General features: G+C 42.8%; 1 protein-coding gene across 2 annotated transcripts in view; it reads left to right on the plus strand.

The window, feature by feature from the left end:
• Window positions 1-24,280, plus strand: part of ADGRV1 (adhesion G protein-coupled receptor V1) — a 603,645-nt gene extending 579,365 nt beyond the window's left edge. For both annotated transcript variants that reach the window (XM_089313009.1, XM_089313008.1), the window contains 3 exons: window positions 9,437-9,628; window positions 13,327-13,504; window positions 23,862-24,280. In XM_089313009.1, coding sequence (XP_089169135.1) covers window positions 9,437-9,628; window positions 13,327-13,504; window positions 23,862-23,980 — 489 coding nt within the window. In that variant the 3' untranslated portion in view covers window positions 23,981-24,280. The remainder of the gene's footprint in view (window positions 1-9,436; window positions 9,629-13,326; window positions 13,505-23,861) is intronic.
• Window positions 24,281-26,761: the final 2,481 nt, after the last annotated feature.

Raw genomic sequence — 26,761 nt, forward strand, 5'->3', positions numbered from 1 at the left:
CAGTTGATTGACTTGAGATCCTGGTCATTAAGAGAAATCCTACTAGAAATTTTATCATTTGCTACCTGTGTAACTTATAGAGAAATTAAGTGCTGAGAAGCTATGGAGTAGATGTATGAATATCTAGATAGATCGATCGATTGATCGATAGATATAGAGATATCTCTAGATATATGAAGTTAAATCTTGATTTCCCTTTGACTTTCATCCCAAGCAGGTGACATGTGAAACGGACCCACCCTTGATAAAACTGTACTTTTCTGTTGAGGAAGAAATCCAAGGTGTGGACCCACACATAGCAGCAAACAGTCTATGCCACCGGACTTGACTGTGTACACTTGTCCTATCTTTTTAGCTCTAGGGTATTCTCTGAAGCAGGTAGCAAGTATTTACAGCACTTTATCGATCACAGAATTTCCCATACAGTGGACATGCAAAAATCTTTGACGAATAGTATGAAAGAGGCAGGTGTTTGCCTAGTGGTTAAGACACAGGTTAGGCTGCCCATGTACCTTACTAGAATCCCTGGCTTCAAATCCCAGCTCTACTCCTGATTCCAGCTTCCTGCTAATGCTAAACGCTGGGTAGGAGCAGTGATGGAACAGATAGTTAGGTCCACGCAACTACACAGAAGACCTGGTGGAGTTCCCGGCTCCCAGCTTCCATCCTCACTGGCAGCTGCAAACATTTGGAGAGGGAACTTAGAGCTAGCTAGTGTGCTCGCTCGCTCTCCTGTGTCTCTCTCTCTAAGTAAATGAAACACTTTTAAAAAGATTATTTATTGTTATTTTGAAAAAACATTTTGTCTTGAAAAAAGAAATACTGGGAATGGCATCTCTCAATTTAGGTAAGGCCTTCACTGGACCCACCTTCTTGACTGATTTCCCCATCAAGCTGTGGTCTGAGGGTCAGACAGCAGAGGACCTCCTGTTACACCTGGGAGTGTCAGACCTCGTGAGTGAGCATGAGATCCTTGGGGGGCAGGACTGAGCCTGCAGTGCACGACCAGGTGGACACTCAGCTGTTAGGTGTTAACTCAGTGCATGGGGCAAAGATGGTTCAGAGAGTTTTAATTGCAGATCATCCTTACTCAAGAAGGCCGGCTGAGACCGGGATTTTTATAATGTTGATAGCTCTACTGTATCAAAGAGTATAGTTTCCACAGTGCTGGGCCCTTGGTGAGCAAGTGCTAGTTTGCTGTGTAATTCACTGTCATGGCCAGTTGAGTGAAAGAGTGTGATGTTAATAAAAATGCTGAGTCAACAGGCTAAACCAAGAATCCCAAGCAAACATAGACTGTCACAGGCAAACTAGAATCTGAGGTTACCCCAGTGATTGCCCAACTATAGATACAACTTTCAGCTCTTATTCCAAAAAAGTGCTTACATATGAAAACATGTCCTTACATAATTAATGGTTAGGGAAAAAACCTTCTCTAGAAATGTAGCTTTCAGAAAGTCTATGTCCGAGATTGGTTATTTCTGAGTTTTAAGATTGGGTATAAAAATTTTGTTGACGACTTATATTTTATTTTTCCCCCATTTCTATATGAATTTAATTTGCTTTTAAATTTTTGTTTTGAAAATTAAAGTATACATAGACTTTTAGTTTTGCTGATAAATCAATTATTCTGCAGAAATCACCGGAGTAATCCTTCTGTCCTTGTTTCAGTGATAAGAAAATTGCAGGGGGCAAGTGTTGTGACATAGTAGGCTATGCCACTTCTTCGGGCACACGCATTCATGCAGGAGTCCTTGGAATCAAGTCCCACTGCTGCTTCCAATCCAGCTTCCCACTGATCTACTCCTTGGGAAGGAGCAGACAATAGCTTAAATGCTTGAGTCCCTGGCACCCATGTGGGAGACCTAGAAGGAGTTCTAGGCTCCTGGCTTCAATCTGACCCAACCCCAGCTGTTCAGGCATTTGAGAAGTGAACCAGGGATTGAAAGATTCATTCATTCATTCATTCTCACTCTCTCTCTTTCCCCCTTCTCTCTTCCCCTCTCTCCCCCATTCTTCTCCACCCCCCATTCTGTCTCTCTGTCTCTGTCACTCTGCCTTTCAAATAAATAAAATCTTAAAAATACAACAGAAAGATACTAAATAACTTGACCCTGTTCAACAATTCTGTATCATCAGAAAGGAATAGTTGAAAAAAAAAAACAACATTTTTTTATTTTTTTATATATATATGTATATATTCTGGTTCTTAATATTATCTCAAATCTATAAATGAAAAAAATTCCCAGAAGCTTGATAACTAAAGGAGTATTTATCTGCTGGTGAGACTTCCAGGAATCTACTCATTTTGCCAATTGTATCAATAAATTTCTCTTTTCATCAGGACATAATTTACAGCTGTGTCTCAGTACCGTGACGCATAGTATGTGGAGTTCTACATTTCTTCAGAATTTAGTAAGGATTATGTCATTGTTCTGGAATAGATTCATATGAGAATATTTCTAAAATAAGGCTGGTTAGATCATCTTTGATATTTAATTAACCACATTATTATGAAATCAGTAAACTCTTCAAAGTTGACTTACTTTTCCCACTTAAAAGCAGTATAAAAGAATCTAGAAGCTATATAAATGTATATATGTATATTTGTGTGTGTGTACACAATGTCTGTGGCTGACTGACTGCCTTGCACAAGTTGTGGGGCAGGAATAAGTCAGGAATTCACATCAGGCATCTCCAGAAGGGATTCTGAAGTCAGAGACAGGAAAGCACACCCACATTAGTCCTGCATCACAGAGAATAACAAATGTGCATTGTGCCTTCAGCATCTCTCTGCAGATGGAACACCTGGTTCAGGGTGTGATTTCCAAAGGATTATCTGTGCTGTTCAGTCTTTTGCTCTGAATAAGAAAAATAATGATGGCGGTGAGTGGTGTAGAAGGAGTAAATCACTCCCATCACGTTGTCGAACTGGCTGATCTAATGTATTGAGTTAGGTTAGTCATCTACTCTGAAGAGGCGCTCTCCTTGACACTACTGTCGAGCACGTATTTCTTCACACGGCTGTGGAGGATGTATTTCATCGACTCTCACCATCTCTCTATTGTGGTTTTGCCTTTCCCAAAGATACCAGTTACACCTGAAGTGAACAAAACTCTCGTTCTCTTTCTTCCTGATGACTGATTTTGATAACGTAGACCCCACCATTTTTTCTAGGACAGGATCTTCTCTTGGCTTCCCTGATATGGCTGTCACTGCCCTTTTTATCGGGTGTGGCTGGCCAGTTGTTTCTTGTTTACTTCACTGGTCCTCCTCCTCCCTCTTAGTGGCCTTGAGCTGTGTGCAATCCTGGGCACTCTGCTTTTTGCTGTGTACAATGTCTTCCTTTTGAAAAAAAAAAAATCACATACCCACATGGTCTCAGCTTTCCACATTACATTAGCTATTCACCACACTTCTGTCTCTAACCTTGCCTTCTCTCCTCATCTTAAATATGGTCTTAAAATATCTTACGTATTTTTGTCTCAAACATGTGTGAAATTTAATTTAGCTTCCACAACTAAGTGATTCCTTCTTTTCTCAGTTTTATTGGCACTGGGTCATCCCATTTTCTGTTTTCCTCACCATGATCAACACTATTCTTTGGTCACTGATTACTGTCTGAACAATTAAGCTTAATTCATAGGATGATTGGGAAGGATGTCTAGACACTAAATTTTTAAGGCCTCATTTTCAAAAAGGCAATTTAAAGGCTGCTGATGAAAATTATCTTTAAAACTACTTGTAGGAGCCAGCATTGTGGTGCACCAGGTTTAACCTCTGTTTGTGATAACCTGACTCCCATAAGCAAGTGCTGGTTTGAGTCCTGGCTATTCTACTTCCCATTCAACTTCCTAGTACTGCAAAGACAGTGGAAGATGACCCACGTTCTTAGGCCTCTGCCACCCGTGTGAGATCAGGATGGAATTCCTTGCTTATTCCAGAAATGAACGTTATTGGTCATTTGGGGAAGTGAAGCAGCAATGGAAGATCTGTCTCTCTCTCTGCCTTTCAAAGAAACAAAATCTAAAAAAACAAAAACTACATATAGCAATATTTAAGTATACAATGTGATATTTTAAATAAAAAATATCATTCAAAGTTCACTCCAGCTCAATGCTTTCCTCCATGCTTAATTAAAGTCTTTAAAAAATTCACAGGTTCCAAACCTCTGCTATACTGTACTTTTTGACCACCTCCAGTCTTCTCTACTCAGTCCTACCACCCAAGTTGATTGGTACTTTAGAAAATGTTCTAATCTAGGAACTCTCAAAGCAAGGAGGTTAATGGGATCAGGGATTTGTAGTCCTGTAACTTTAAGAAACGTGATTTGCTGTTCCTACTATCTTGTCAGAAGTAGTCTGGCTCCTGATAAGTGGTCTCATGACTGATGAGTGCTCCCTGCTTTGACATTTCACAGGAACTTGAAGAACATTAAGGGTCCTAGATGAAGCACTGTAAAATTGTCTCCAAAGGAAAAGCTAAAGAACAGGGCTTGTAAATGTCATCTGGAGATGATATTATGATGGTGTGACCTAATAATTATCTTTGACTCATGAGTATTTATCACAAAGAGAACTCCGACCAAATATTTCTCAAGTCCATGAGAGACAGAGAGATATATGTTCTTACATTGCCGATAGAAGCCTGGGTTTATAAAATGAAGAGTATCATGTCTGTACACTGGGTGTTTATGATAAAACCTAGGAATTACAAAATGAAGAAGAGACATCTATCTAGACTTGAAAAATAAAGGCTCGCTACCCGCAAACTTTGGCATGGACATGTGCGAAACCAGTAGCTTCTTTCACTGAGTACTAGTTTGAATTGATACTATGCCAAGAATTGTAGAAGAACAAAACATACATCATAGTGAATACGTGGGAGTTACCCATCCCATCCAAATATTTTATGAAGCGTTGGAGTAATAATTGCTCCCACAGATTTCTGACTATTCCTGTTGTACAGACTTCTCCTTTACTGTCAAGGTGAGTTCAGGGTTTGCTTTCTCTTTGTATTGAATGCACGAGCTAGATTGTGGAGTCTTATAAATGAAATGATTAACAGGAGATACTTTAGATGTAAAAAATAACAAAAATTAAAGCCTTACAGATAAAACTGTTACCTTTCTCACAGCTGGGGGTGGGGGCACAAATGCAGAAACGGGGCATTGGTTCCGTCACTGATGTTAAAGCCATTGTCTCTCTGCTGAGACACCAGTGAAGCAAAACAGCAGTGGGTCAGCTGCCCGAGAGCAGATAGAGACAAGAGACCCAGGAGACTTCCCAGGAGTGTGTCTGCCAAGGGGAGAGCAAAACCAGCAAGCCTTTAAAAAATAAGTAGCCGCCATCAGGGACAGCTGCAGTGAGGAAAGCCAGAGACACAGGAAAGTCACGGGAGGCTCAGCACTAAGCCGTCAGCGGAAAATCCAACACAGCAGAGGAGAGACCCAGCCCGGAGTGGATGTGTCTTTCTCCCATGCAGAATCTTGGCACCTGTACCACTTGAGACAGAGGATTTAGCTGAAGCAAAATGTGTACTGACCATCTGCTGAATGATCAGTGCCAGCCATGTGAGACTTCAAGGTGTAAAACCTCCACATTCCTCAGACCCCAGCCTGCCCTACCCCTTCCTACTCTCTCCCACTGCTGAACCTGAAAACCCATGGTCCCCTATTTAACAGAGATTATTTCCTAAGTTCCCCATGCACACCAGAGGCCATACTGTAAATGAAAAAAATACAGCATGGTCTCTTTATTTTCTTGGAGGTTGCAACTTAATAGAAATTTTTCTCTCCTCTCCTAGTCTTGCATTTGTATTTTTTGAGTGGAAGAAAACTTCATTCTAATGAAGTTTGCATTCCCTTCTCCTGCTATCTCTTAAGAACTCAATGAAACTAAGGCAGTAATGGCAATTGGGGGAGAGGGGTAGGGAGGAGTTTAAGCCTTAGGGAACTTAAAAGAAGGTCTCGGGAGAGTGTGAAGCCTAACTTAGCTTCCTGTTTTAACCACTTCTCCCTACCATGATAACATAGTCTAATTTGTGAAGTGATATTAAGTCTTCTTGTATGGAACGGATAGAAGTGATTGAGATTGCAACTCAAATCTCCTGTACTTATTTTACTCCATGACGAGGCTAAGAGCCTTTCTTAGCTCCTCTAGACCACTGAGATTACATTTGTGTCTCACAGAATGTTGGTGACTATGTTTGTGTTTCCAAACCAAAAGAAATACAGAATCAGTGGTTGTGGGTATGGCCAATCTAGATAGGCTCCAACTGAAAACTTTGCGAAGCATTTTTTCATGATTGTAGTAGGAGATTCAGCAAATAATTGAAAGAATCCCCTTCCCTTGTATGCCTTCACGTGGTAAAGACTGGGAAACACAGGTGGATCCTTCAAAGAGTTCATGGCAAAATGAAATTGAGTTCATTTGGGTGCAAAAACACCTTGAAATGCATGCATAGTTTTTTCCTGCAACACGTTTTTTACTTCCATGATCTGTTTGAGGAACTCTTCATATGTTCTTTTTCTGAAGAACCTGTTATTTTGTAGACTATTGTATTTTTTAAATAAAAAGAATATTTGAAATGTAAAGAGACGGCAATCTAGAGATCGAGATCTTCCATCTGCTGGTTCAGTCTCCAACAGCATGGTGGGGTTAAGTCAGAGGCAGGAGCTGGATCTCAATCCGGGTCTCACATGTGGGTGGCAGAGACCCAAGTACTTAAGCCATCACTTGCTTCCCAGGGTGCGTGTGAGCAGGCAGCTGGGGTAGGACTTGGGATGTGAGTGTACCGAGCAGCATCTGAATCATTTTGGCAATCACTTTCCCCTTAAGCACCTTGAGAATAGGAGAGAAATGCTTATGCTTGCAACTCAGCACCCAACACTGCACCGAGTGGGCAATCAGCAAATACTGGATGGAATAGCTGAGATTCTAGATGCTCTCTTAAAGTTGTTTTGCAGCTCAACATACAGAAGAGGGCCTGGGACTTCAGAAGCAGCGTCTGGAACTGGGAACTTGTTTTTACTCTGAGGTCAGAAAGCTCCGCAGCTGAGTACTTTGGATAATCAAGGCCCCATTTCTATATTTGCCCAGCCTGGGCAGGACACAGACAAATGCCACACAATCTGCACTTAAACATTCTTTCCTTTCCATTTCGATCATGTGTGTGTTTCCTGGGACACTTCTAAAGGATGCAAAATATTGCCTGTGTATTTCTGTACTTTGAAGAAAAAAAAGTGTGATTTTCACATGCAAGTTATTTTCATTAGGCAGTTCCTTTCCTGAAGCACAGAAGACTAGAAATAAAAACAAACAAGAGAGAGAATGTGCTGTTTTAACAAATGGGTCCTTAGAGATGAATTTTAAAGCATGGGTTTTGTTTCCTGATCCAGCTTTACCCTATCACTTCACAACATTTAGACAATCCTGAAATAAATCAGTAACATTTGCTCCATTTTTAGGGCTGACAGTTTAATTTTTTTCCTGTTTTGTCTATCTCTGCGGCCAATGTAATTAGGTCATAACCATGTGAAAAGTTATTTGTACAAGAAAAATTTTGGATGTGCATGAGTGTTTTCAGGAAGATTTCTTTCTGCTAAAGTTTGCAGTATCACTGTCACATGAAACTAACTCACTTACCCTACATAATTTACAATATTAACGTTGTTTCCCAAAAACCCAACAACCCTAGTTCAAAGGGTAATAAACCATTTCTGTTTAATTTTATACCATACTTACAGCAATTCCATTTAAAAATACTCTTAGCAGATAAACCACTAATTCTAAAACATTGTTTTAATTATACAGAGTAGCTACCAACCTGAGGAGGAGGGAGAAAGGCTTATAATATTGTTCCATGGCCGGCGCTGCGGCTCAATAGGCTAATCCTCTGCCTGTAGCACCGGCACACCGGGTTCTAGTCCAGGTCAGGGCGCCGGATTCTGTCCCGGTTGCTCCTCTTCCAGCCCAGCTCTCCGCTGTAGCCTGGGAGTGTAGTGGAGGATGGCCCAGGTGCTTGGGTCCTGCACCCACATGGGAGACCAGGAGAAGCACCTGGCTCCTGGCTTTGGATCAGCGCGGTGCGCCGGCCATTTGGGGTGAGCCAACGGCAAAGGAAGACCTTTCTCTCTCTCTCTCTCACTGTCCACTCTGCCTGTCAAAATATATATATATATATATTGTTCCAGAAATGGCAGCAAAGATCAAATGCTGGCATACTTGAGGACTGTCGTCTAATTCCATTTTATATAAAAGTTGTTCCTAAGTCTCGGGCACTGGGTGGTTTTTCATTGACTCTACTGATTATACCAGCAGATGCACGTTTCAGGCCTACAAGTACATTAATGCTTCTACACTTCTGGGAATGTTAGGGACCTGGGAGAGTGCAGTCACAAAATGAAGAGACTTATTCTTATTTTCTGAGAACCCTTCATGTTATCTCCTTTTCTTCCCTAATAAACTGAATTACTTTTATTTTTGTGGATTAAAAATTTTAGTAACTACAAACATTCTCGTTTGAGTCCAAAACTTAAAACACCAGGAGGAGCAGATACAAAAGGCACCATTTAACATATCTTGTTGGCTACGCATAAAGGTCAAAATTACCAAGCGTTACAGAAGCACCATTAGAAATACACAGTAGATCCCTTGTGGAGATGATGAAGGACAGCCAGGGTAGGCAATGTCCGGAATACAAGCACAAAACGCGAGCGGCTATCTGTGACGGAAGCAGAGTAATTATCAAGCGTTTGACCGGGTTGCAGAAGAATTTAAAGGCCCAGCAGCTCTTGAGGCGTGCACAAGATCACTGTCTTGTTATGTAACATGTACTGAGCAGCAAAGCGTGCTGGCTGTTAAATAATCCATGGAATTCCTCTGAGCCCTGACCTGGCGATTCGGTTTCCAGATGGAAGAAAGAGGTGACACCTAGAAATGAAATCAGGAGCTGCAGTCAGTGCTGCCCTCCCAGAATCTGCAATGTGAACAAAGCATCAGTGGTGCACTTCAGCCATTCTGCTGAGAGAGAGAAAAAATGAGACAGAGGTAGATGGGAAAGGATGGTGACTTTTTGGGAGACAAGAGGTTTGTTTTCTAAAACAAAACATCTACAGCTAATCAGATATACCTCTGTAACTCTGCTTTCATATATTTGAAAGGTTAAGTATCACAGTAGCACGTTTTAACCACGAAAAAAACACAATTTGTTGGTAAGAGGTCAGATTTCCTAAATGACACTGGCTAACTTTTTTTTTATGGCTTTTGACTATTACAGGGGCCTCGTGCTAGACTCCTAACACATCCTGTAACTCCCAGGTTTGGGTAGAATCTGGGAAATTCTAGTAGAAAGTCCACTCCTCTTACACCTGTGATCCTTGTGCAGCCGTGTTATCAGAATGTCCTTTGACATGCTGGTGTGCTTTCTCTTGCAGGGACTCTACGTGTTTGTGGTTTATTTCATTTTGCACAACCAAATGTGTTGTCCTATGAAGGCCAGCTACACAGTGGAGATGAATGGGCATCCAGGACCCAGCACAGCCTTCTTCACGCCGGGGAGTGGAATGCCTCCCGCTGGAGGGGAGATCAACAAGTCCACCCAGAACCTTATCAGTGCCCTGGAGGAGGTGCCTGCCTGCTTCCTTGCCCTCTCTGTCTTGCTCTCCTGCTCTCACTCTTATTCACAGACACCCCCCCCCCCCATCTCATACAGAGTACAAAATGAATGATGAGAGGCAACTTTTAATCTTGTATCTCCTGAACCCTCTGGCCTGTGGTACTTGATTTCTTCACTGTTGTTATCTAACTCATTTCTCCCCTGCCCTGTGAGCTGTTCTAACAGGACATCACAACATACCTTTTTTTTTTTTTTTTTTTTTTTGACAGGCAGAGTGGACAGTGAGAGAGAGACAGAGAGAAAGGTCTTCCTTTGCCATTGGTTCACCCTCCAATGGCCGCCGCGGCCGGCACACTGCCACCGGCGCACCGCGCTGATCCGATGGCAGGAGCCAGGTGCTTCTCCTGGTCTCCCATGTGGGTGCAGGGCCCAAGCACTTGGGCCATCCTCCACTGCACTCCCTGGCCACAGCAGAGAGCTGGCCTGGAAGAGGGGCAACCGGAAAGAATCCGGCGCCCCCACCGGGACTAGAACCCCGTGTGCCGGCGCCGCAAGGCGGAGGATTAGCCTAGTGAGCCACGGCTCCGGCCGACTTCTTTTTCTTAGAAATCTTCCCAATTTGACTCAGCAAAGACTCGGTCTGCCTAAGAAATGGTCTTTGAAATACTCTTCCTCCTAAAAGTACTTTCACAGCTCTGCTCCTTTGCCCATCCAAACTCGCTGCTTCATCCCAACAAACACTCCACAGAAAGGACACATGCCAGAGCTTCCATAGCGCTACCTGGGACTCTCAGATCAGGGGCTCAGAAGTGCTTCTGCAGCACCACTGGAAAACTAGCCAGGCTCTCCTCTGTGAAATCCGCCGCCCGCTGCTCTCTGCACGCTCTCTGCAGCGTTTCCATTTCCTGTGTCTGAAATCACACTGCCACCAACCCAGCAGGAATGCTGCCCAGAGCTGGAGGCCACTGCTCAGGTTTTAAAACACAGCTGAAGACGCTTTGCCAGGAAGAGATGGTAACCTGGGTCCCAAACCATTTCTCCAGGGCCTGAGATGAGCATGGCTCCTATTCTTTAACTGCCGTCTTTGCTGTAAGAGCCAGGGAGGATGTGTTTGCATCTCAAAAAAAAAGTAGTAAGGAGGCCAGCGCCACAGCTCACTAGGCTAATCCTCCGCCTTGCAGCGCCGGCACACCGGGTTCTAGTCCCGGTCGGGGCGCCGGATTCTGTCCCAGTTGCCCCTCTTCCAGGCCAGCTCTCTGCTGTGGCCCGGGAGTGCAGTGGAGGATGGCCCAGGTGCTTGGGCCCTGCACCCCCTGGGAGACCAGGAGAAGCACCTGGCTCCTGGCTCCTGCCATCGGATCAGCGCGGTACGCTGGCCGCAGCGCACCGTCCGCAGCAGCCATTGGAGGGTGAACCAACGGCAAAGGAAGACCTTTCTCTCTGTCTCTCTCTCTCACTGTCCACTCTGCCTGTCCAAAAATAAAAAAATAAATAAATAAATAAAATTTTTTTAAAAAGTAGTAAGAAATCAAGGTAAATCTCCCTGAAAATGAAATTTTCTTGATAAGTAGATAATGTCTCCCCAGAGATTTTCTTTTGTCCTCTGTGGCAATGTAGAAATTAATTTTAATTTTATTCATCTCAGGTTAAAATTAAGGTAACTCACTACAAATCAAGTATTCTATTTTTTTGGTTTGAATAGAAAATTTACTATGAACTAGTAACAGGGAAAAAGTAGAAAGGTGGTTGCCAGAGGCTGGCGTGAGAGAAATGAGGGGATTTGAGTCAAGGGGTACATAATTTTTTTAAGAATTATTTTATTTATTTGAAAGAGTTACAGAGAGAGGTAGAGACAGAGAGGTCTTCCATCTGCTGGTTCACTCCCCAGATGGCTGCAACGGCTGGAGCTGAGCCGATCCAAAGCCAGGAGCTTCCTCTAGGTCTCCCACGTGGGTGCAGGGGCCCAAGGATTCGGGCCATATTCTACTGCTATCCCAGGCCACAGCAGAGGGCTGGATCAAAAGAGGAGCAGCTGGGATTAAAACCAGCATCCATATGGGATGCCGGCGCTTCAGGCCAGGGCCTTAATCCACTGTGCCACAGCACCGGCCCCAAGGGGTACACAATTTGAACTGCAAAATGAGTGAGTTTAAATAAACTACTTAAAAATTGAGATATGCCTTTATTACCTTTGAATGTTTGGAAATCTAGTATCATTTTTCTATCCTAAAAGTTCTTGAAATTGAATAATTTTATCACAAGCATTACAAGTAGAAACAGGAATATTTTTAGGATCAACAATTCAGAAATGAATCCTTAAAATATTTTATTATTTTTGAATGGTTACCCAATTTAGCACTTGTCTAGATTTGAGCTGTCAGATACAGCAGTCATTAGTTGGTTGTGGCTATTTAAATTTAAACTAACTAAAGTGAAATACTTTAAAGCTCCAGTTTATCATTCACTCTGGCCACATTTTAAGTGTGTGTGTGTCCAGTAACTACTGAATTGAAGAATACAGATATAGCAGTACTCCAAAACGTTCATGGAACATGAAATGAAAACTGAAATTCTTGAAGAGCTCTTTCACAATACACATTTTTACCACCTTTTAAATGGTGTGCCAAAACAAGCATCTTTTAATTGCATTTCCATTTTTGCTTGAACTTTTTCAAGCACCCTTGTGAAAAATGTGTCAACACAGAAGGCTTTATTATTCAGTGCTGGGTAGGTGGTTAGCTTCTTAGTGAGGTTTCCTAACGTTTCATTTTCTCCTCTTGCTTAATTCTAAGGCCCTCAGGTCACTTTGCTCAGTATGAGGTGTCCGTGCAATCGCTCAGAGAACTTTGTATTGGGAGGCAACAGATGCAACCATCCAATTCCTGGGCCTGAGCCACCACTGGAGCAGACATCTGGGATGTTGCACAACAGCAAAGTTTAGAGTGTGCTCTGCATTCCCCAGAAGCTTAGAATTGGCCTTGATCCAGCTGTCAACGAGGGATTGTCAAAGACATGCTAAAAAGCCATGCGGAGAAGCAGCAGAAACATAGGAAGGGAAGGATTACAGGGTTGTTTACCAGTAACCTAGGGGAAGTGAACTCACTTAATCATTCCAGGACACAGCTATTTTTTACATCAAAAGCTAGAAGAATGTGAAGGAGCTTTCTTTTTCAATTTAGTATGTTCTTATAGATACGAGGAAACTCAACAAGTTCATGATAATGTGCATTATGAAAATAAAAGGGCATGAATTTCACAATACTGTACACCAGAATAAGCTTACTTTTCAGTGTTGTTCTGTTCTGGGAATTTTTTGAAGTACCCCAGGACATATTTCATTTAAAATCCTACGCAGTACTTTAAGTGAAGGATTAGGAAGGTTCTTCACTAGTTCTTATATTTTAGAGATTAATTTTTTTGCACACTCTGACCCAAAAAAGTGTTTATTGGGTTTAAAAGAATATTTTTCATTCCCCACACAGTAGTGCATAGCGAAACCAAGGAGTATTGGATAGAAATATTGGGCACAGAGGGATACACAGTTTTCTAACGAGCAAAGATGAAATTGAAGGTCTTAATTTAAAAACAATTCAGTTACTCTTTGACAAGGCCTTTGAAGTGAGAGGGGTGATGAACTGTGGGTTTTAAAGTGAATGGGTGTGCATTTATATTACAGTTTCCTTTCTCCCCCTATTTCAACCCAAAAAGGTACCACCTGACTGGGAGAGAGCATCCTTCCAACAAGCCAGTCAGGCCAGCCCTGAGTTAAAGCAAAGTCCACAAAACGGCGCCACGTTTCCGTCCTCTGGAGGCTACAGCCAGGGATCTCTGATGGCCGACGAGGAGTCTCAGGAGTTTGATGATTTGATATTTGCATTAAAAACTGGTACGTACAAACTCATGAGAAGTAGGCATCCTGTATGGGTACAGTTTACAGCTTTTCCCTGTAAGGCTGCAAAAGTACCCCCATCTCATGCTCATGCCCCATTCCTAATCCCAGCCTAATTCTCACATCTTTTGTTCTTGGCATTGAATATAACACAATTACAAAGTCATTTTTCATTTGCTTTTAAGAAAAAGGCACTCTTTAAGTGTAATTGTCTCTTTCCTGGAATCTTGCTAGAACACCAGTACACGACTGACCCAAGCTCAGTAGACACAGCAGTAGGAGTCTCCCTGAGGGACACTTGCCTTGGACTTGCTTCCTGTGGAGCCTCTTGGAGACGGAAACTTTCAAAGACAGCGTGATGTGTGTTCAAAGTGCCACACCAACAGTGCTTTACTGGCCTTGCTGTACGTTCAGTCCCACTCAGACTGTGACCCTAGTGGATAGTTCTTACAGGAGAGGGGGAATACAGCACTAACGGTCTCAGGTCAGCAGCACGTGATGCTGGGGATGCACTAAAGCAGGTAAAAACTACACCATCACCTGGGTGAAGGCCACGGTGCTTCCAGTGAGGTAGTCCCTGGATAGCATTCTTTCTGCTCCCTCTGATTTCTACAAAAAAATTGAAAATATAGATATAGTGACAGCTCATATGTCAGAAATGCTATTTTGAACATTAAAAATAACCCTAAGGTAATTTTCATTGTTTTCAAATCTAATATGCAGACTTGAATTTTTTTCCTCATAAAACATTGAACTGTCCATTATAAAAATTCCAGTGAAACTTTTTTAAAGATATATTTATTTATTTCAAGGGATGAGTGGTACAGAAAGAGGTGGAGACGGAGGGGGGTGTGTGTGTGTGAGTGAGAAAGAGAGAGAGAGAAAGCTCCCATCTGCTGGTTTGCTCCCCCAATGGCTTCAATGATCAGGCTGGGCCATGCTGAAACCAGGAGCCAGGCAGGTCCCCCACATGTGTGGCAGGGGCCCAGGAACTTGGGCCATTGTCCGCTTTCCCAGGCACATTAGCAGAGAGCTGGATCAGAAGCAGAGCAGCTGGGACTTGACTACTGTGGTAGGGAATGCTAGCATTGAAAGCAGCAGATTAACCCGCTGCACCACAATGCTGGCCCCTCCAATAGACTTTCAGTTTCCAGATGTCCACACATGTGCAGATGAGTGTGCTGAAATACTAAAGTATAGCTTGTTGTCTGCCATAAAGTACATCACCTTTGCTAAGACATTTTTCTGTATCATTAGGATGTAAAAATTTTATGTTATATCTTAAAGACTGCTCCAGATTTCATAAAAATAACATCATATGTTCATATTTTATGTTTCACAACTTGCTCTTCTCACCTGGATGGCTGAAGCATGATCCACAGAGCATTTGGATTTTTTTGTTTGTTTGCAAGGGGGAAATGAATGAACTCAGGCTAACGTTAGGCCTGGGGTTTCCTAAATATTCAGGTGTGGATCTTGGGCAGGGGACCAGGGGGACAGACAAGGATCTGAAATACTTCAGTGCAGAGATTATACTTTAAGCTATGGAAGTAAACAGGTTTGGTCTGAGAGAGAGAAGGGGAAAGAGATGAGGAAGGGATAGGAAAGGAAGAGGAAGGAAGAGGCACAGCAGGGCGTGGGAAATGGAGAAGAAGGGAGGGAGGTCCTCCCGGGAATCCCTACTTAAACACAAAGAAACCATAGCAAGAGCAGAGCAGTTTGAGAAAGAAGAGAATGATCAGCTGCATTAGTGTTCATTAGCAATGAGACCGGGAAGGAGCTCCCACGTTCCAGATAATCCTTAGCGCAGACTGTGTCTTGGTCCTCCAGTGTTGTCAGTTGTTGAGGTTCTAATATTGGAAACATAAAATGAATTTTTGGAGCATAATTAAATTAGAACTGAGTGCTATATATGTAACAAGTATTACATGCATTTGGTTCAGGAATGTATGGAATCACTTGCTTACAGATTTAGCTTAGCATTCCTTAGAGTTCCCTAAACTCATTAGGAAATGAAGACTTTAAAAGACCAAAATAATAATCCCCAACATAGGTTCCCTGTATTTTTTGAAAAGGCCCTAAAATAATCAGGCACCACCCTTGGACAGATTCCATGATAGGATACAGTCAAGTAAAGGACAGCCCACATGCCATTCCACCCATGCAGAACACAGTTGACACATCGGCCTCACTCATCCCAACAGTCTCTTTTGTCTGACCCAAATAAGGTTTGAACCTTATTGAGCTAAGATTAAAAATTTAGAACTATCCCATAAAACCCCAGAATTTTTAGAAAAATCTAGCAAGAGAGTTACTTGAATTCTAGATAGCACTGCTTGAGTGGAGCTGCATAATGGCTGCCCTCATTTATCCAGTGCTCGTGAGACTCATGTCAGTGGCTGTTGCTGGTCTCCCTGGCCTCTGTGTGTGACATTTGAGTCTTCACACTGTGGTCTGTCTCAGGGCCATCTTGACTATGGGCCCCTCCAAAGCAAATACTGAGAATTGTGGCTCTTCCAATAAGCATTCTAGTTTTTCATCATAATTATAAATAATATAAAACAATGTCATTCCCACTTTAGTACAAATTTTGATATTGTAAAAAAAAACCTCACATTATTCTTGTTAGACTAATCCAAAGGCATCTTCAGTAACACAGCAATTTGATATCACTGCTATTCATTTTAAAAATCTATAAACAGGCTTTTCCTTTGACAGTTGGAAATTTTACATCATTCCCTTGTATCTGTTCTGAATTTGTATTTCCATTTCATTTCCTCATGGAACTACACCCTACTGTAATATATGTTATGCTTGAAATTTGTTTAATCTTCACACACACATACTTCTCAACAAAACAAGTACATAAATTGAAACTTAGTTTTGTGTATGATCCATTGAACTTTAAAGCATCCAGAGTTTCTTATATACTGAGTTATCATTAGAGTTATTATTAGTCTACTGCTCAATAAATCGGCATAAATAACAAAACATTGTGTTTTGTTAAATGACTATCAACACACAAAAAAGCCCTTACCAGAAGAATGTATATGGAAGTTAAAGATCTGAGAAAGTACAAAATAATTTGAAATTCATGCATATGAGGGATCTTCAAAAGGTCCATGAAAAATATATATGGTGAGAAACTGCATGGATTTCAATTTTTTTGCCTCACGATAAGCTTACCATTTTTCTCTGAACCTTTTGAAATATTCACATATCCACACCACCCAACCTGAGAAAAACCTGAAGTCCCACATTGAAAAGGGATCCCAAGTGGAAGTCTCTGCCTGAGCAGGTGAGGCACCCACCGGAGCATGTGTGAGTGAGTGAGGAGGTGGGGCAGCCAGCTCCTATACTTACTAGTAGCCAAAGCACTTAGCCACATCTTCCCATCTATAATAACTGAGCTAGCCAACTCCTATTTTCCCCTCTACCTAAAAAAAAAATATCCTATACTGTTAAGATTGTCTTATTCTCAGCAGCACCTTGTTCAGTGTATGTGAGAACTTTCCATGTGGAACTGTATGTAACAATCACCAATTTCTCCCTGTATCCCAGGCTTCCTGGCAGGCCTCCTGTCATCCTTCCATTTTCAACTGACCTTAGAGTACACTGGAAATTTAAGACAAAAATAAGTCCTGGCATTCACCACCCATTATTTGTAACTCTTCTTTCTTAGCTTTAGGACTATTCATAACAAAGTATTCTGTAAACACAGGTGGAAGATATAAATGCTTTTTCTTTGTTTTTTATATTTTGATAGAAGATTTTGATCCTTAAGAGTTTTCTAGGTGACAAAAAATAAATCCTCTAGATAGGACCATGTGGGAAGAGATGTGTTTGTACCTCCAATTGTACCATCTGTTCATCAGGTTTATCCAATGTTCTTCACCTCCCCTAATCCCTACACTAAAATGTGTCACAGTGTACCTACTCAGCAAGACAGAGGTGAATAAGTCACCAGTAATTAGCTGGGCTGTAAGAGTAGGACGTATGAGCCATCCCTGAACAAATTCTACCTAGGAACAGGAAGGGTGGCCAGATTATCATGCTGAAATAGGAATGAGGACTAGCCCCGGCTGGAATTTATGATCTGTAAGACTGAGGTTTGTCTTAGTGGCTCTAGACTTGCATGTCCCAGGTGATGTTCCATTGAGGATGGACAGTAGGTTTAAAGAAGGGAAACTGACCTAATAGGCCTTCCGTAGTCCTTGATAAACATTTTCTGTTCCTTTTTAACCTCTCACAGAACTCATCATTTTTTGATCAAGAATAATTTTAAACCACTCAAGCACATACTAAAATATCTAGATTCACTCAGCAGATAGAATGCCTTTACTGGGCATAATAGAGAGAATTTAATGTCAAAATGTCATTGTCCTAAAGGGCAAGCAGGAGACCTGATGCTGTTTTTGACTAAGATGTTCTCTTTCTGATTGCACTGACTGTGAGAAAGACTAGACCTCTAAGAGGGATAGCGCAGGGGCCAGTGTCCAAGTTGGAAAACACCGTCACTTCTTTCCAAGCTTTTACACACATATCAGTCATCTTCAGTTGTGAAATGAGCAAGAAGTTGTTTTTGAGGCCAGTGTGTTAGTGCACACTTTTTTGCATATTTTAAAATAATAAGGCAAGTATATTAAAATAGTTTGATTTAAAAAAGAAGTCCTGGTCCCAAAGCTAGTCATGTACTACTTTTTCCATCAGATTTTTTTTACCATATTAAATTTTTTTAAGATTCATTTATTTTAAAGTCAGAGTTACAGAGAGAGAGGAGAGGCAGAGAAAGAGAGGTCTTCCATCTGATGGTTCACTCTCCAACAGCCGGAGCTGCACCAATCCGAAGCCAGGAGCCAGGAGCTTCTTCCAGGTCTCCCATGCGGGTGCAGGGGCCCAAGGACTTGGGCCATCTTCCGCCCCTTTCCCAGGCCATAGCACAGAGCGGGATTAGAAGTGGAGCAGCCAGGTCTCGAACCGGCGCCCATATGGGATGCCGGCGCTTCAGACTAGGGCTTTAACCCACTGCACCACAGCACCAGGCCCCTCCCCATATTAAATGTTTTTAACATAAAATTCTTTTGACACTTATAATTATATTTGATAAGGTGTTTGGTTTTCTAGGAGAAATCACATTTTACTCTTAAGGAGGACATCCCATCCTTCAGTTGTTCTTGGAATGCATCAGCCTTTCCACAGGCAAGGAAAGCACTCAGTTCTAGACCAGCGATGTCCCTCCCTGTTACTATCAGGTTTTTTTTTTTTTTTTTTTTTTTTTTTTGAACTGTAATGTATCATCAGTGTCCCCAGCCAGGATTTTAGAAGAGTAGGAACAGTCACCCTGGGACAGCTTCCACTTCAGAGGAGAGGAAGGTACAGAGCTTGGTGGAACAGAGACTCAGCCTGGAGCAGAGGTGAAGGTAGGATAGAAGGAAAGACCCCTCGTGTGCAAACCTAACACGAGGTGTATTGAGGACCGGCATGTTCATGGCTTTCCAAAGCTGACAAGCTCCTGTAAATGTCATGCTTGCAGCATTTTTTGCATAGTCACAGGGTCTTTCTCCACAGGGGATTTCTCCCTGAGTAAGTGACTATGACTGTCTACCATCTCCAGTCCCTTAGCTTCCTGGTTTTACCCAAAGGCAAGGTAATATGGTAAACATTTCCCTACTGGAAATCTAAAAATGATTTCTTTTTCAGTTAGAAGAAAAGAAATGACAAGTCCTTAAGCACAAATGAAAAGAAGCAAAATCAAGACTCCAGATACTCCTCAACGAACTCATTGATTTGTCTTTCAGAAATATTACATCAAACCACAGTAACTTAATAAACTTCAACAACTGCTGAACTCGGATGAAATTCAAAGTGGAAAAAAGAATTTTAAAAGATTTTTTCCACAGTAAAAGATGGAAGATTTATATTCTTCATATCATTATCCCAATGTGAAATCCCATATAGATGAAGAACAGGCTACAAGGTCAGAGAGCCCAGCACTGGAATCATCCAAGTCCTGCAGTCTACTAGCTGTGTGTCTTCAGAGGATGTAGCCTCTGGCTTTCTTCAGTTAACAAATAAGGATGTATTAGCCCATTTTTGGTTACTACAACCAAATACCTAAGACAAGCTACTTTTAAAGAAGGGAGATTTATTTTGGCTCATGATTTTGGAGGTTCACAGTCCAAGATCAGGCAAGCACTGCTGGTTCTGCTATCTGGAGAGGCTGAAGGGTAGCAATGGCAAAGTGTGTGTGGAGGAACAGAAAGAACAAAAAGTTGGCCCTTACTGAGTCTTTACACCCAACTCTCTCAGGAGAACAACACCCTTGGTAACCTGAGGAGACCCTTGGTAACACCTTTGGTGACCTGAGGACCTCCCATTAGACCCACCTCTTAGACATCACAATTAGATTAAGTCTCTACCCTCTTAGTACCATTAACTTTTGACTTTAGGGATTAAAAGTCTGTGTGAGTTCAGGAGCCAAGTCTTGTTTACACCATAGCAAAGGATTATTATGATGAGCTTGTAAGTTTTTATGGGCCTTGGAGTTTGTCTATGTAAAACATCTATCACAGTGTCTGGCAGAGTTTAAATTCAGTCCATGGTATGGATTATTTTTGGGGTTCCATGTACGGTTATGCTTGAAAACCATTTTAAATGTTCTTCCTATATTTTGTCACACCTGGGTATTCACTGCACTATGAATATTAAGAGTGTAGGATGGGAGGAGAGGGCTTGGACGTGGGACAAGGAGTTTGAAATTTATTCAGAGGACAAGGAAGTAGCACAATTAGCACAGTCCTCGTGAGAGGCAGGGTAACATTGAAGAAAATGCCCCACATCCAGGGTCAGAGGGTCCACATCTTCATTCTGTGACTTTTCTGCTGTGCCATGTGGGCAACCCCGTGAACACCTCTGATCCTGAGTCCCCATGTCTGTAAACCAGACTGACAACCGCACTTTTCCCATGTGAAGCATGTGAAAATGTTGGGAAAAGGGGAGACTCTAGAGAAATAGGAACCACTACTTAGTTCCTGAGAGATGGCTTGTTCTGTCTTCCAACATTATCACTATTCTATTCATTGAATTTTAGGCTTCAGTTGTAAGCAGAAAAATGCATTTTAGCAAATGAAGAATCTTAGTACAAAGAACCCTCTCTGATCTGTTAATGCATGGCAAAGAGCTGCAAGACCAGATTTGTGCTCCAGTTCTACCACGTCTTCCTGTGTGTAATGTGGGTCCTTCCTGAGCCTCACTGAGGGACTGGTGCTTGGGTGTTGAGCGTTTATATCAAAACCAGAAAGAAACTGGGCAGGAAGACAAGTAGAGCAGGCAAATGTGGTGACTCCAGGTGAGGCTGGGTCTAGAACTGTGCTGCTTCCAGGACCCTGGGCTGCTCACCAAGGTCAGCTCGCTTTCTCTCAGCACCTCCCCGTGGGCTTTGTCCTGGAGGTCAGCAGAGGCCTTCTCATGGCAGTGCTGGAGTTAAAGCAGAGACATCACTAGAATCATTGGGAATTGGCATGAATTACATCATGCACTTCCCCTCTCCCTTGATGCTAATCGTGGGGTCCTCTCTGTTGCTCCCAGTGGATCCCTCTGTGGGCAACTCTGTTGCTAAGTCCTGCCCTCCCCTAGCCAAGCATCAAGCTGCTGCAAATCTCAGGGCCTCAGACCCCTCTGCTTGTAGAGTGGCCGCTGTCGTATGAGTTCCCTGGGGTCCTTACGGGGGGTGGGGGTGGGAAGCAGGTCCCCCGACTGAGAAGCAGGGGTCCTTTGTCCTTTTCATGCCTGGAGGTACCTGTGAGGCCCAGTAAAGACCCTGCAGGATTCAAGAGGTCTTGGTGAAATCAGTGGTGAACTGCAGCAGGGTCACGTGGTCCAGTCCATGTGTTTTGTTTTCTTTTTTTGCAGAAATGCAGGTCCAGTGTGGCCTGGCTTTTTTTTTTTTAAGAGAAATCAGAAATCTAATTAATTGTACTTTTAAAATTTTTATTCATTTGAGAGGAGAGAGAGACAAAAGAGATCTTCTATCTACTAATTCACTCCTCAAATGCCTGTGACATCTGGGGCTGGGCTAGGGTGCAACCAGAAGCCAGGAACTCCATCGAGGTCTCCCACATGGGTAGCAGGATCCCAGGTACTTAATCCATCACCTGCTGCCTTGCAGGGTGTACAGGAAGCTGAAAGCAGAAGCAAAGCTAGGAGTTGAACCCAGGCCTTCCCGTTTGATGCAGGCTTCCCAAGCAGCATCTTTAACTGCGGCGCCAAACACCCACCCCAAGGAAACTTGACTTAAATTTTAGTGACTTGTTTTAATTCTTTAATAATACATTGTCATGGGTGATATTGTGGTTCTGAACTCGAGGAAACAGTTATGAGTGTTTGTTAAATGTTTTATGTGACTTAACATACACATTTCAGATAGGGGTACCATAAAGTCTGCCATCCAAACAAAAGTGATTCAGGAGAGTAAGGGGATGAAATCATTTTGTCAGGTAGAAGGGCTTTTCGAATATTACCTCCTCCAGCTCCCTGTCTTGAAGGAGCAATACAATCATTCTTTGTAAGAGGCTATGGAGATAGCCTTGATGGATGGGCAAGAACCCTCCAGGCTGGAAGTAACCAGGGGCATTCAGGACCTGGCAAGAGACCAGTCACTTTCTGAGACAGCTCCTAGTGGGGAAAGGTTGGGATGCATCCATTTGATCAGGCAGAACCAGATTGCAGAGTTTCTTGAAAGCCAGGGGGTCCCAGGATTGACAAAACTAGGATAGGGGCTGATACTTGTTTTTAAAAAGGAGAGGTCAACAGAATGCAGGATGGCCCAGAGGAACAGGACAGGCAATAGTTTACCAACGAGTGCTACAAATATTTATTGAATATCTGCAGTGTACTGGGCACTGCCCTGGGAAAAAGGAGCTGGAAAGACAAAGTCCATAATCCCCCAGTGCAGGAAGCAGAAATTTTAAAAAGGAATCTTCACATTTCCATAGGTAGCAGAGAGGACACCGAATCAGCATGTGCAGGATGACTGAAGCAGCCAGATGACTGGTGGGAATGGCAAGGGCAGGCCAGGCAGAGGAAGCCCGCAGGGACATGTGTGCAAAGGGAGAGGCCAGCCGCTGTGTGTCTGGAGCCCAGAAATTCTGGGAGACCTGAGGCTAGAGGGCAGACAAGAGTCAGACAGAGCCCGGAGGCCCTTTAACAAGGCTGAGGCCTCCAGTGCTGAGACAGCAGACGGACATGCAAGAAAGAGAATGGCCTGGAAGGAGTCAGCAGACAAGGATGACATGGCCAAGTTCTGTGTCACCAGAGTGAAGGAAGGAAGTGAGTTGCAACAGCAGCCTCTAGCAGACAGGGACGCAGAGAGGGGAGGGTGGGACTGCATGCACGCCACTGGCAGGGCCCTGCTCCTGTCTCCACATCTCTGAACAGGAAGCTAACACACCATCTTCCCATAGTGGTCAGGTCTGCAGAACTGCCTTCCCTCTGCTCAGACAGAAAAGGAAGTCTCAGCTGCCCAGGCCACTGACTGGCTTCACTCTCGTTCTTGTTTGCAGAATTTGGTGCCCGGCAGAGTTGAAGGAGGGGCGGGGTGCTGTAACCTCTGGGATTCACAGTGGCACGCCCTGTAACCACATCCCCATGTGCACTTCTGTCTGTCTGTCTCTCTCTCTCTCTCTCTCTCACACACACACACACACACACACACACACACACACAGAGTTGGTACGTTCCTCTCTGCGTTACAGGAAAAAATAAAAAGACAAAACCATTGTGCTAACATAGTTTTAAGTATTCTGAATTATTCTGAGTTGTGAAAAAAAAAGTGAATAGTGGAGCTTCCTTCAAACAGAGATTCTAGGCACTGCCTCTAGTGAATAGCAGTGAGCTTCTTGGGATCCTGTGTGACTCTGGGCACTGAGCACATCTGACCGGCCAGAGCCAGCATCTCCAGGGCACTGGTAGGACTCAAGTGTTCAGTCTCAATGGCCGGACGTACAGGATTCCGTGTGTGTGGGAGGTTGCCTGTGTTCTAACAAATCCTGCCCATCGCTGAAAACCACAGATGACCTGCCTGGTTTTCTAGATGACATTTGTCCACCACGTGAAAACAGAAAAGAGTGAGAGCCTGAATTTGTGTTTTTAGAAATTAATTTCTGCTTTTAAAAACTACCAAAGGAGATTTAAAATGCAGTTCTAAAATTGTTGGGCATTAATAATACCTACTCTAAATATACAGTTCATTTTTTTTACCAATGTAAGTAAATATTTTTGACTTACTGTAACTTCATCCTTAAGACTTTACTGCATAAACGAGTTGGGATTTTTGTTTCTTCTCTTTCTGTTGCAGGTGCTGGCCTCAGTGTCAGTGATAACGAATCTGGCCAAGGCAGCCAAGAGGGAGGCACCTTGACGGACTCCCAGATCGTGGAGCTCCGAAGGATCCCCATTGCCGACACCCACCTCTGACTCCTCGGTGACCTCCAGAAAGAAGAGTTTGGCAATGCTATTGCCTTTTGTGCTAAAACCCTCTCAGTTACACACAGCCATGAGCGAGGAACCTACGAACTCTGCTGGTGGTTAACATAGAAGTGCTGCTGTATCTTACTTTGTGCAACCAGAAAATTCATTACTATGGTGAAAGACTGGGTCCATTTACGGCAGTTAATAGGATGTATATATTGCAAGAGTGTTAGTAGTTTTTTTTTTTAATCATCCTACATAACTAATACTGTTTAATGAAAGTCATAATAAAAGCAGTAGAATCCACTTGGTGTCACCCAGGCTTGTTATTGCTGAAGAAATATGCATGGGCCAAAAACATGAACCCTGTATCTAGATGATATCAAGCACTCTGTACTGTCCAGCTTTCATACAGGACTCGGGAGGGGAACCTTTCTTCTACAAAGGGCCATTTGGATATTGATAGTATCATTCACAGGCCATATAGAATTATCAACTTCAAAATCAGCCTGCTGTAGATACATTGAATTTTGAGTCTTGCCTGTGGTTGCCTTGGGAGGGCCAGACAGATGATTTTGCAGGCCTCATACGGCCCACAGGCCAGCCGTTTCCCTTCCCTGAGAGGTTCCCGCATTCACAACCTCACTTTATCGAGAAGACTTTAATTCCTGAAAGCTGTAGGGTTTATTATCTGCAGGTGACTGCACCTAAGTGCTCATGCCATTGCTCTGCCACTGGCAGAGTCTCTCATCAACACTATGTGTTTCTGTTCATTATAAAATTAGGAATCTGAACATTTTTTCCAGAATGAATGTTCTGTCCCCAGCTAAAAATAGTTCCAACAAGCGATTTTGCACAGCTAAGAGGAGGATCATTCAAAAAGGGCAAAGAATGTTTTGGAGAAAATTCTCTTGGTTTGCAGTTTTCAGTCTTTGTCTTGGAATGAGAAACCATAAAGTCTCTCCCAGAACAAACATGGTTGTGTTCCTGATGATTTCATTGACTCTGATTCCAGCAGAATCATTAGGAACAGGACAAGCCTGTCCTGGGGAAGGCTTTCTGACCTTTTATTTTGGAGTTCTTAAGTATTGTTGTGAAAATCAGTATTATCTCAAGAGAAGTTAAAAGAAATTTCTAAGGGAATTCTATTCTGTGAATAAATTTCCCTTGGAGTCACAATTAAGACACCCACATACTCTATCATGATGATTAACGGTGGCTTTATTTTTTATAAAACCTGAGTTGAAGGGAAGCATTTGGCCTGGCAGCTAGGACTCCGGTGAAGACTCCTGCATCCAGTGTCAGAGTCTGGATTTAATGCTTGCCTCTGGCTCCTAATTCCATCTTCCTGCTTATGCAGCACACAGGAGGCAACAGTGATGGCTCAAGTAATTGAGCTCCTTCTACCCATGTGGGTGACCTGGGTTGAGTTCCCAGTCCTGGCCACTGTAGGAATCTGGAGAGTGAGTCAGCGAGTGGGAGTGCTGTCTGTCTCTCTGATAAATTATCAAACAGCTCCCCTCTTCTCTCGCTGTGATTCCTGTCCCTCCTTCCTCGCACTGTTAGTTGGCGATTTTCACTTATGCATGTTGTCAGAATTTGAGAAAATCTGGCAAAAAAGCATGAACATCTGGGGGCACCTTTCTTGACTTCAAGTTACTGGATTTCTATTGCTGTCCAAATTGCCACCTTGATCAGAAATCAAAAGGACTGCCTGCCAGTTTTTAGATGCTGGAAGGGAAAACCATGGTTTGCATAAGCCACAGCTCTAAGAAAAATGAGCTTCCTATGCCAACAGCAGCAACAGTTTGCTGCACTGTTTCCTCCCAGTGTAGATGAAAATGAGTCACCTGCCAGGGAAGTACAGCACTGAAGAAAGCAGTAAATCAAATCCAGTTCTCTGGAAACTGGAAGGCTGTGGGACTCTAGCACAGTGCCTGTGGGCTTTCTCTTTCAACAAGCTGACCCTGTTTTTCTCCATGACATTTCTTTGACAGTTTTATTGGGATGGAATGCACATTCCATAAAACAAATCCAGGTTAAATGTACAATGCAGTGATATTTGGCATATGATATTACTGGCATATTTAAAATTGTTGTAAAATATCTACATAACATAAAACATATAATTCAGTGGCACTGATTACATTTACAATGTCCCTTGTGTGTGCATCCATCACTTCTACCTATTTCCAAAACTTTCTCCTCATATTATGTAGTTTCCATCTCTATCACATTTTCTTTCCTCTATCAAAAGATATATTTTCTTGACAATGTCTCTGTTTCTGTATTGAAAGGCAGACTTAAAGAGAGATCTTGCATGTACTGGTTCACTCCCCCCCAAGTGGCTACAATTGCCATGGCTGGGCTAGGCTGAAGCCAGGAACCTGGTGCTTCATCTGGGTCTCCCTCATGGATGGCAGAGGCCCAAGAACTTGGGCCATGTTCCACTGCTTTCCCAGGCACATTAGCAGGGAGCTGGATCAGAAGTGGACTCTAACCAATGCCCATATGGGATGCTACTGTCACAGGTAGCAGTTTAACACACTGTGCCACAATGCCAGCCCTTTCTGTATTTTTATGTTCCCTTTTTTGTATTTGGCTGTCTTTTGTTTTAATGTTTTTTTTAAAAAAATTTATACTTTAAAATGTCAAAAAATTTTAAAGAGTTTGCCTGTGGGGAGCAACTCGGACTAGACTAAGTTACTGGAATTAAGACTTATTCTATGCATCTGCTCTCCCACAATATGGCACTGGGAGAGGAGTAAACAACTTTTACACAGCTGC

The sequence above is a fragment of the Oryctolagus cuniculus genome, chromosome 14, assembly GCF_051225735.1.
Source record: "Oryctolagus cuniculus isolate XC-2025 breed Fujian yellow rabbit chromosome 14, ASM5122573v1, whole genome shotgun sequence".
In the NCBI taxonomy this organism is placed as follows: Eukaryota; Metazoa; Chordata; class Mammalia; order Lagomorpha; family Leporidae; genus Oryctolagus; species Oryctolagus cuniculus.